Raw genomic sequence first — 11,390 nt, forward strand, 5'->3', positions numbered from 1 at the left:
TCTCGGCTCACTGCAACCTCCGCCTCCTGGATTCAAGCAATTCTCTGCCTCAGCCTCCCGAGTCCCTGGGACTACAGGCACCTGCCACCACGCCTGGCTAATTTTTGTATTTTTGGTAGAGACAGGGTTTCACCATCTTGGCCAGGCTGGTCTCGAACTCCTGACCTTGTGATGTGCCTGCCTCAGCCTCCCAAAGTGCTGGGATTACAGGCCTGAGCCACCGCTCCTGGCTTCTTCTCCTTTTTTTTTTTTTTTTTTTTTTTTAAACCTTTCCTATGGTGCTGAGCATTTGTTATTTTGATCTTTTGATAATAGCCATTTTACTGGGGTGAGATATCTCATTGTGGTTTGATTTGTGTTTGCCTGATACGATTAGTGATGTTGAGTATTTCTTTTCATATACCTGTTGGCCATTTGTATATCATTTATTTATTTTTAGAGATAGAGTCTTGCTATATTGCCCAGGTTGAACTTGAACTTCTGGCTTAAGAGATCCTCCCACCTCAGCCTGATGAGTAGCTGAAACTACAGGCATGCGCCACCATACCCTTGTACATCTTCCTTTGAGAAATGTCTATTCAGATCTTTTGCCCATTTTTAAATTGAATTATTTGTTTATTTCTGCTATTGAGTTGCATGAACTCCTTGTATATTCTGATTATTAATCCCTTGATAGATGGATAGTTTACAAATATTCTTTTAATTCTTAAAATTAGTTAATTATTTTGTAAAGACAGGGTCTCACTGTGTTGCCCATGCTGGCCTTGAACACCTGGCCACAAGCCATCCTCTTGCCTTGGCCTCCGAAAGTGCTGGGATTACAGATGTGAGTCACTGCACCCAGCCAGTTTGCAGATATTTTTCCCATTCTGTAGGTTGTCTCTTCACTTTGTTAATTGTTTCCTTTGCTGTGCCAAAGCTTTTTAGTTTAAGATAGTCCTGTTTGTCTATTTTGTTTTTGTTGCATGCGCATTTGAGGTCTTATACACAAAAAAGTCTTGCTCAGACCAGTGTTCTGGAGCATTTCCCCCATGTGTTCTAGTAGTTTTGTAGTTGCAGGTCTTAGAATCAGCTCTCGGGCTGGGCGCGGTGGCTCAAGCCTGTAATCCCAGCACTTTGGGAGGCCGAGGTGGGAGGATCACGAGATCGAGACCATCCTGGCTAACACGGTGAAACCCCGTCTCTACTAAAAAATACAAAAAAACTAGCCGGGTGAGGTGGCAGGGGCCTGTAGTCCCAGCTACTCGGGAGGCTGAGGCAGGAGAATGGCGTGAACCCGGGAGGCGGAGCTTGCAGTGAGCCGAGATCCGGCCACTGCCCTCCAGCCTGGGCCACAGAGCGAGACTCTGTCTCAAAAAAAAAAAAAAAAAAAAAAAGAATCAGCTCTCGAAGCCATTTTGAGTTTATTTTTGTGTATGATGAGATATAGGGGTCTAATTTTATTTTTAAGCACGTGGATATCAGTTTTCTGAGCACCATTTATTGAAGAGACTGCCCTTTCCCCAGTGTAAATTTTTGGCACCTTCGTTGAAAATGAGATGGCTGCAATGTGTGGCTTTATTTCTGGGTTCTCTATTCCGTTCCATTGGTCTATGTGTATGTTTTTATGCCAGTACCATGCTGATTTGGTTTCAATAGCCTTGTAGTATATGTAGTATACTACTGAAATCAGGTAGTGTAATGTCTCTGGCTTTGTTCTTTTTGCTCAGAATTACTTTGGCTATTCAGAATCTACTATGGTTCTGTAAAAATTTTAAGATTAAAATTTGTAACAATCTGGTCTGGCGTGGTGGCTCACGCCTGTAATCCCAGCACTTTGGGAGGCTAAGGCTGGAGGATCACTTGACATCAGGTGTTTGAGACCAGCCTGACCAACATGGTGAAACCCCATCTCTACTAAAAATACAAAAATTAGTCAGGCATGGTGGTGCACGCATATAGTCCCAGCTACTCAGGAGGCTGAGAAGAATTGCTTGAACCTGGAGGCGGAGGTTCCAGTGAGCCAACATCACGCCACTGCACTGCAATCTGGGTGACAGAGGAAAATTCTGTCTCAAAAAAAAAAAAAAAAAAAAAAGGTAGCTTTTCCTGTTTATGTAAAAATGTCATTGGTATTTTGATAGGGATTGCATTGAGCCTGTAGGTTACTTTGGGTGTATGAACATTTCAACAATATTAACTCTTCCAATTCATGAGCATCATTTATCTTTCCATTTTTTTTGTGTCCTCTTCAATTTCTTTCATTAATGTTTTATAGTTATCATTGTAGAGATCTTTGATTTCTTTGGTTAAATTGATTCTTAGGTATTTTATTTTACTTTTGTAGCTATTGTGAAATGGGATTGCTTCTTGATTTCTTTTTCAGATGGCTCACTGCTGGCATACAGAAATGCTACTGATTTTTATATGTTGCTTTTTGTATATGCAAACTTTATGAAATTTATCAGTCCTAAAACTTTTTTTGTGGTATCTTTAGTTTTTTCTTGAAATAAGATAATGTTATCTGCAAGGAAGGACAGTGTGACTTCTTCCTTTCCAATGTGAGTGTTCCTTATTTCTTTCTCTGGTCTATTGCTCTGGCTAGGCCCTCCAGTTGAATAAAACTGGCAAAAATGGGCACCCTTGTCTTGTTCCAGATCTTCAAGGAAAGACTTTCAATTTTTGTCCAGTCAGTATGATGTTAGCTGTGGGTTTGTCATGTATTGCCTTTATTGTTTGAGGTGTGTTCCTTCCATACTCAGTTTGTTAATAGTCTTTATCGTGAAGGGATGTTGAATTTTATTCAATGCTTTCCAGCATCTATTGAAATGATCATATGGTTTTTGTCTTTGATTCTGTCAATGTGGTGTATCATGTTTATTGGTTTGCATATATTGAACCATCTTTGCTTCCCTGGGATCAGTCTCACTTGATCTTTTACATATTAATTCTTAATTTAATAAGTAATTATTAGTGAAGAGACTGCCTAATAATATTAATATTAATTCATTTAATATTTATTTTTAATTTAATTTAGTTTGTTAGTATATTTTGTTGAGGATTGTTGACTATGTTTCTCAGGGGTAGTAGAATATAGTTTTCTTTTGTTATTGTGTCTTTGTTAGGTTTTGGTATCAGGGTAAAGCTGGCCTCACAGAGGAAGCAGTACCTTCTTATTAATTTTCTGGAATAGTCTGAGTAGAACTGGTATTATTTCTTTACAAGCTTGGTAGAATTTATCAGTGAAGGCATCTGGTCCTGGGCTTTTCTTTATTGGCAGACTTTTTATTATGGCTTTAATCTTGTTACTTGTTACTGGTCTGTTTAAGTTTTCTATTTCTTCATGATTTGATCTTGGTAGTTTGCATGTGTCCAGGAATATATATATATATTTTTCTAAGTTGTCCAATTTGTTAGCATGGAGTTGTTTATAACATTCTTTAATAATCCTTTATGTTTCTGTGACATCAGTTGTAGTGTATTCTTTCTCATCTCAGATTTCATTCATTTTATTTTTATTTATTTGTTTTTTTATTATTATTTTTTAGAGATGGAGTCTTGCTATGTTGCCCAGGCTGGCCTTGAACTCCTGGGCTCAAGTGATCCTCCTGCATCAGCCTACCAAGTAGATGGTATGTATGCACCACCATATCTGGCTATTTTTCTTTAATTGATACTAATATTTGTACATATTTATGAAGTAACTGATACTTCGATATATGCATAGAATGTGTAATGATCAAGTTAGGGGTACTCAAGATATCCCTCACCTCAAACATTTATCATTTCTTGGTGTTGGGAACATTTCAAATCTTCCCTTCTTGCAATTTTGAAATATACAATATATTGTTGTTAAACATAGTCACCCTACTGGGCTATTGAACACTACCTACTATCTAACTGTATGTTTACCATACCTGCTAGGTATGGTACCTACTAGGTAGGTTTACACTACCTACTATCTAACTGTATGTTACCATAACTTTTTTTTTCCTTTTTGAGATGGATTCTCACTCTGTCCCCCAGGCTGGAGTGCAGTGGTGCCATCTTGGCTCACTCCAACTCCTGCCTCCTGAATTCAAGCGATTCTCCTGCCTCAGCCTACTGAGTAGCTGAGATTACAGTTGCCCGCCACTACACCCAGCTAATTTTTGTATCTTTAGTAGAGATGGGGTTTCACCATGTTGGCTGGCTGGTCGAGAACTCCTGACCTCAAATGATCCACCCACCTCGGCCTCCCAAAGTGCTGGGATTATAGGCGTGAGCTACCATGCCTGGTGTGTTATTTTTTTTTCTTTTCAATAATGACCATTGTAACTAGGGTAAGATGTTATCTCATTGTGGTTTTGATTTGCATTTTCCTGATGATAAGTGATGTTGACCTTTTTTTTTTTTTTTTTTGAAGCAGGATCTCACCCAGACTGGACTGCAGTGGTATGATGAAAACTTACTGCAGCCTCGACCTCCCATCTCAGCCTCCTAACTGGCTGGGACTACAGGCATGCATCATTACGTCCAGCTAATTTTTAAATTTTTTGTAGAGATGGTCTCACCATTCTGCCCAGGCTTATCTCAAGCTCCCAGCCTCAAGGAATCCTCCCACCTCAGCCTCCAAAAGTGCTGGGATTACAGGTGTGAGCCACCACACCTGGTCTTATAATGTTTACATTGATTTGCCCATGTTGAACCATTATTGCATCAGCTGGAGAAATCCCATGTGATCATGGTATCTGTCTAAATATCTTTTTAATGTGTTTTTGGATTCAATATGATGACATTTTGTTGAGGATTGTTGACTCTATGTTTATCAGGTATCTCAGCCCATAGTCTTTTTTTGTGATGTCCTTGTCTGGTTTTGGTATCAGGGTTATGCTGATCTGACAGGATGAGTTAGAAAGTACTTCCTTCTCTCAATTTCCTTGGAATAGTTTGGGAAGAATTGGTGTACTTTGTTCTGTATACGATTGATACAATTCAGCAGCAATGCCATCTGGTCCTGGACTTTTCCTTATTGGGAGTTTTTTAAAAGTACTGATTCAATCTCATTCCTCATTATTAGTCTGTTTAGGTTTTCTGTTTCTTTGCAGTTCAATCCTGGTGGTTGTGTCCCCCAAAATTTTCTATCTCCTTGCATTTCTTAGCATATAGTGGCTTGTTATAGTCTCTAATAATAGTTTGTATATGTGTGGAATCAGTTGTAGTGTCTCCTTTTTCCCCCCAATTGTGATTATTTAGGTCTCCTTCCTTTTTTTTCTTGATTAGTCTAGCCGAGTTTATCAATTTTGTATATGTTTTCAAAAAACCAAATTTTGTTTCATTGATCCTTTGTATTGTTTTTTAAGTCTCCATTTCATTTAATTCTGCTTTTTTAAAATAGCTTTTGCTTATTTTATTCAATATATTTGAACTCAATCATTCACAAATTTAACCTATCCTTAAAAGTAGGCATTACTTATTTTATATTATCCTATTTGTGTACAAAACAAACCCTTTACATATTCACACTTAGGTAAGTGCACAGAAAAAAGCCTGAAAGAATATACATTATTAAATTCAAATTCTGGTAACATTTGGGAGGGTAATAAAGGGAGATCATTTTTTATTTCATTCTGTATATTTGAATTTTTTACAACATGTATTTATGGATTATTCACATAAATTATTATTTTTTTTTTTTGGGTCACTGAGGCTTTTTATTTTAAGCACAAAACCACCGGGCATCTTGCCTGTGGCCACCCTGGAGATGACACGAGGCTCACATGACTCCAGACACTTGGTGGAAAGTAAGGCGAGAAAAACAGTGATTTGGGCCAATTACACGACGGCAAAGCTAGAGCTGCCAAACAGGGCTCCGGGGAGCTTGGTTCTGTAGAAGTTCTAAGGAAGCGGCACGGACTCCACGGCGGTGGGTGAGGGGCGCTAACTAGCAGGGACCCCTGCAAGCGTTGGTCGGGGCCTCGAGCTGCCCGAGCTGACACAAGGGGAGGGGTCTATTTAGCCAACAGGTGACCGAAGGGCTTGCCTGCCCACAGCTTACTTGGCCAGGGGGTTTCTGAAGTTCCTGCCGGCAAACTTAGCCTTGCTGCCCAGCTCCTCTTCAATTCTGAGGAGCTGGTTGTACTTGGCCAAGCGCTCAGATCGGCAAGGGGCACCAGTCTTGATCTGCCCAGTGCACAGCCCCACAACCAGGTCAGCGATGAAGGTATCTTCAGTCTCCCCAGAACGATGAGACACCATGACACCCCAACCATTGGCCTGGGCCAACTTGCACGCCTGAAGGGACTCGGTCACAGAGCCAATCTGGTTGACTTTGAGCAGGAGGCAGTTGCAGGACTTCTCGTTCACGGCCTTGGCAATCCTCTTTAGGTTGGTCACTGTGAGATCATCCCCAACTACCTGGATTCCTGCACTGGCCGTGAACTTCTGCCAAGCTCCCCAGTCATCCTGGTCAAAGGGATCTTCGATAGACACCACTGGGTAGTCCTTGATGAAGGACTTGTACAGGTCAGCCAGCTCATCAGGTGAGATGTACCTGCTGGGGTCATCGGGAGACTTGAAGTCCAGGTCATACTTCCCAGACCTGAAGAACTCGGAGGCGGCTACGTCCATGCCAATGACCACCTTATCAGTGTAGCCAGCTTTCCCAATAGCAGTCTTCAGCAGCTCCAGGCCTTCTTTATTCTCTAGGATGTTGGGAGCAAACCCGCCTTCATCCCCCACATTGGTGGCATCTTTCCCGTATTTCTCCTTGATGACATTCTTCAGGTTGTGGTAAACCTCTGCTCCAATGCGCATGGCTTCCCTGAAGTTTGCTGCACCAACTGGGAGGATCATGAACTCCTGCATGGCCAGCTTGTTACCAGCATGAGAACCGCCATTGATGACATTGAAAGCCGGGACTGGCAGGATGACTTCAGAGTTGCCAGCCAAGTCAGCAATGTGGCGGTACAGGGGGACCCCCTTCTCAACAGCACCAGCTTTGCAGACGGCGAGGGACACCCCCAGAATGGCGTTCGCACCAAACTTAGATTTATTTTCTGTTCCATCCATCTCGATCATCAGTTTGTCAATCTTCTCTTGTTCTGTGACGTTCAGTTTCTTGCTAACCAGGGCAGGCGCAATAGTTTTATTGATGTGCTCAACAGCCTTTGAGACACCCTTCCCCATATAGCGAGTCTTATCATTGTCCCGGAGCTCTAGGGCCTCATAGATACCAGTTGAAGCACCACTGGGCACAGCAGCTCTGAAGAGACCTTTTGAGGTGAAGAGATCAACTTCAACAGTGGGATTCCCACGAGAGTCAAAGATCTCCCTGGCATGGACCTTGAGAATAGACATGCTGAATTTCTAGCTGCTGGGTCTCGTGGCCTAGGAGAGGAAGCGGCGGGTGCAGCAGACACCGAGGTGAGTGTGAAGCCGGCGAGGTCTGCGAGGTCTGCGTGCTCCGGGTCCCCACACCTAATCACATAAATTATTTTTTAAAAGGCATAATGGGATTCAGTTAAACCATACTTTCTAGTCATTGTGTGCATATTAATCAAGACTTCTATTATTTCAAGTAGCTCTTAAAGTTTGTGAAATACTTTCTAATTTCCCCCTCAATTTTGCTTGCCCCAGTCATTTATTTAGTAAACCCTTTTCCTCACTCACAAGTTAATTCCAGTTTTGTCAGAAGTACAACTTAAAGTGGCTCCAGGCTACAGGTAATCCTGTTCAAAATTCAGGAACTCAAGAAATTTGGATGGGTTTTTGGAACTAAAAAAAGGTTTAGATAATGTGTTCTATATCCAAACTCATAAATGAATATATGTGGTACCAAGGGATACTTTGTATTGCTATCTAGGCACTTTTGCACTAATGTTGCCTTTAGGGAAGTGGTTTATAATCCTTGGGTGCCCACTGGAAAAATCTGTGGAACTTTTAAAAAATACATAGATGCTTAGGCACCATCTTTAAAGATTTCGAGTCTATAGTTGTCAGGGAAGCAAATGTTCTTTAGAAATGTTTTTTCCTAAGAAGAAGAAGAAAAAAGAAATGCTTTTTCCTAAATCTCGATCAGTGATTATATGTGTAAAAAAACGACATTACCCAGAGAATGACTGAATACAGAACCTTACGGAATGCAAAAGCTAAAAAATTCAGAGTAAAGTTAGGGTTTTTTTGGGAGGAAGGGAACAGAATTGGTTTCTGCTAAACATATTCAAAAGCACCAAAAAAGATGAAAAACAATTTTAAAATACCTATTTTTGCACCAGTGGTGTTTTGTAGTATGTAGTCTTCCTCGGAAGCCATGTACTGATAATATAGGGCAAAGACTGTAAACAAATAACAAACATAATCCTGAGGTTTATTTATCAAATGCCAGTCAGTGGAATCTCTGACCGGCTTTTAAAATGAGGGCAGTTTCATTACACTGGCATACTTGGCAAACCAGGTTAATACAGAAACCTTGTTCAAGATTTTAAAAATGGAGTAACACTGGTCAGCGTTTGGTATGTGAATATAATACACCTACTGAAAATCTTCGCATACATCATGAAAACTTGCAGGTAATTTGTATAGCTTGAAATGACTTTAGAATATTATGCATAAAAGGGACTCATCAGGAACAGAAAAGTGGCATTTTTTTGTGTTTCGACTACAAGTTAGAACCCAACTGGCTTTGATGTTATATTAAGTAAATTCTAGAGTATGTGGGGCATAAAATCAAGCTCCAGAGTAAGTGGGGCATAAAATCCTGATTCGAGTTTTATATGACAAAAATTCTAGTAAATATTCTTTTTAATAAGTGGCTAATCAATATTCTCAAATTCAATCTAATCATCCAAGAAAAAGTAGTTTCCACTCTTCTTTTGTTCTACATCCTTAATTGAATTAAATTTATTTATTCGTGGCCTACAGTTGTTTGGATCTCTTCTGAATGTAGTTTCAAGCTGAGAGAAAAATGTATTCATGCCAGCCAAAGGGGTTTGAGGACTGTTTGCAACTGTGTTCTTAGTAGATGGAACACCATCAAAAATGATGACATGATCTGCTAGATAGGTGGCCATGATGAAGTCATGTTCCACAACAAAGGCTGTCTTTTTTGCATGAAGTATGAAACGTTTGGCAACTCGAGCTGCCATCAGTCTTTGCTCAGAATCCAAACATGCAGATGGTTCATCAATTAAATAGACATCAGCAGGTTTGCCCAAACAAAGGGCTAAAACTACTCACTATAATTCACCACCCGATAATGTCTGCACCTCTTGATTGGTGATGTTTTCAATTTGCAGAGGCTTCATTACATTAGTCACAAATTGTGAATGAGTATAAGCATCTCTTATCTTTTCATGTAGTAACTGGTGAACACTTCCAGTTGATTTGGGACTAATTTTCTGTAGCTTATAACTGACATTTAGAACTGGTACTTCTCCTCCTTTATCAGGTTTAAGTCTTCCAGCAAGCATTCTGATAAATGTCGTTTTACCCATTCCATTTTCCCCCAGCATCACCATGATTTCAGAATCTGTAAACTCTCCAGCTACAATTGCTAGCTCAAACTCTCCCATTTTTTCTTCATTCTTGGATATTTATACATACACATCATTTTGACTTCTTTTTCATTTGCTGTCTCAGCCACTTTAAAAACAAGTGATGCATCTCTGAATCTCAAGTTTTCTGTTGGAACATAGCCATCCAAAAAAATGTTTATGCCCTTTCTTACACTAAAAGGCAAGGTGACAATTCCATAGGCGCTTGGTACACCATATAAACAGCAGATGAAGTCAGAGAGATAGTCTAATACACTTAGGTCATATTCCACCACAATGATATATCTATCCGGATTTATTAGAGATTGTAGAGTAATACAGCCTTTAAATGCTGCTTGACATCTAGGTAACTAGAAGTCTCATCAAACATGAAAATATCAGCTTTCTGTATGCAAATGACAGCGCAGGCAAATCTCTGCAACTCTCCTCCTGAAAGATCTTCAACATTTCGTTCTTTTAGATGGGTTAAATCAAGCTGCTAACATACAATTTCCTGTGTCTTTGTTTCATCTTTTCGGTCCAAAATAGACCCCACTGTCCCCTTTGCAGGCTTAGGAATCTGGTCTACATATTGGGGTTTGATGATGGCTTTTAGGTCATCTTCTAGAATCTCAGTAAAGTAATTCTGTAATTCAGATCCATGGAAATAAGTCAAAATCTCTTGCCAATCAGTAGGATCATCATACTTTCCAAGGTTTGGCTTTTGTTTTCCTGCAAAAAATGTTTAAAGCAGTTGACTTTCCAATACCGTTAGTTCCAACTAATCCCAAAACTTCACCTGGACGAGGGATAGGCAACCTGTGAAGTTTGAAGACATTGGCACAATATCGATGTGTGGTTTCTTTTTCAAGTTGCTTGGTAAATTGTCAATTGATAAGGTGCCAAAGGGGCATTTCTTAATACAGATACCACAACCAATACAAAGAGTTTCAGAACTTGGCTCTGGGGGGAACTTCTGTGCATAATTTTCCCATCTGAACTACAGGACAACTCTTTTTGCATTCCTGTTGACATTTCTTAGGTTTACATTTGTCATGGTTGACAATAACAATTCTCATTAATTTGTGTGCTATAACTGTGCAAAAGAATATCCAGCTCTTCTGGAGAAAATGATCACCTTGAGGAGGGGAGCGCAGAGGCCAAATCAGCTCTTGCCTTCACTTATCAGCCACACAGCATGTTCTCATGGCCACCGGCCAAAATAGCCTTTTTTTTTCCTTTGAGGTGGAGTCTCACTCTTGTTGCCCAAGCTGGAGCGCAATGGTGCGATCTTGGCTAACTGCAACCTCCACCTCCTGGGTTCAAGCGATTCTCCTGCCTCAGCCTCCCGAGTAGCTGGGATTACAGGCCACTGCCACCACGCCCGGCTAATTTTTGTATTTTTAGTGGAGACGGGGTTTCACCATGTTGGTCTCGAACTATTGACCTCAGGTGATCCACCCCCCTTGGCCTCCCAAAGTGCTAAGATTACAGGCGTCACCATGCCTGGCCTATTCTTTTTTATTAATTAAAAAAATTAAAATAGAGGCAGGGTCTCATTCTGCACTCACCCAGGCTAAAGTGCAGTGGCACAATCACAGCTCACTGCATCCTCAAACTTCTAGGCTCAAGCAATCCTCCTGCTTCAGCCTTCTGAGTACCTGGGACTACAGGCACCCACAACCATGCCCCGCTAATTTTTTGTTTTATTTATTTTATATATTTAATTAGTTAATTAATTTTTGAGACGGAGTCTTGCTCTGTCGCCAGGCTGGAGTGCAGCTGCGTGATCTCAGCTCACTGCAACCTCCGCCTCCCAGGTTCAAGTGATTCCCCTGCCTCAGCCTCCCGAATGGCTGGGACTCCAGGTGTGTGCCGCCACGCCCAGCTACTTTTTGC

At 40.7% G+C, this 11,390-nt stretch overlaps 1 protein-coding gene and 1 pseudogene across 1 annotated transcript; both read right to left on the reverse strand.

The window, feature by feature from the left end:
• Positions 1-5,655: 5,655 nt before the first annotated feature.
• On the reverse strand, positions 5,656-7,437 carry LOC108529781 (alpha-enolase). The gene has a single exon (XM_017872297.1). It carries the CDS (start codon positions 7,315-7,317, stop codon positions 6,013-6,015), a length of 1,305 nt encoding a protein of 434 aa, XP_017727786.1. The 5' UTR covers positions 7,318-7,437; the 3' UTR covers positions 5,656-6,012.
• A 1,358-nt stretch (positions 7,438-8,795) lies between these two features.
• LOC108529752 (ATP-binding cassette sub-family E member 1 pseudogene) lies at positions 8,796-11,178 on the reverse strand (annotated as a pseudogene).
• Positions 11,179-11,390: the final 212 nt, after the last annotated feature.

This window comes from Rhinopithecus bieti, unplaced genomic scaffold, assembly GCF_001698545.2.
Source record: "Rhinopithecus bieti isolate Rb0 unplaced genomic scaffold, ASM169854v2 scaffold_6710, whole genome shotgun sequence".
NCBI classification, from domain to species: Eukaryota; Metazoa; Chordata; class Mammalia; order Primates; family Cercopithecidae; genus Rhinopithecus; species Rhinopithecus bieti.

Bases quoted from the DNA above. Each gene is read 5' to 3' on its own strand.
- LOC108529781 (XM_017872297.1), bottom strand. From the start codon at position 7,317: ATGTCTATTCTCAAGGTCCATGCCAGGGAGATCTTTGACTCTCGTGGG.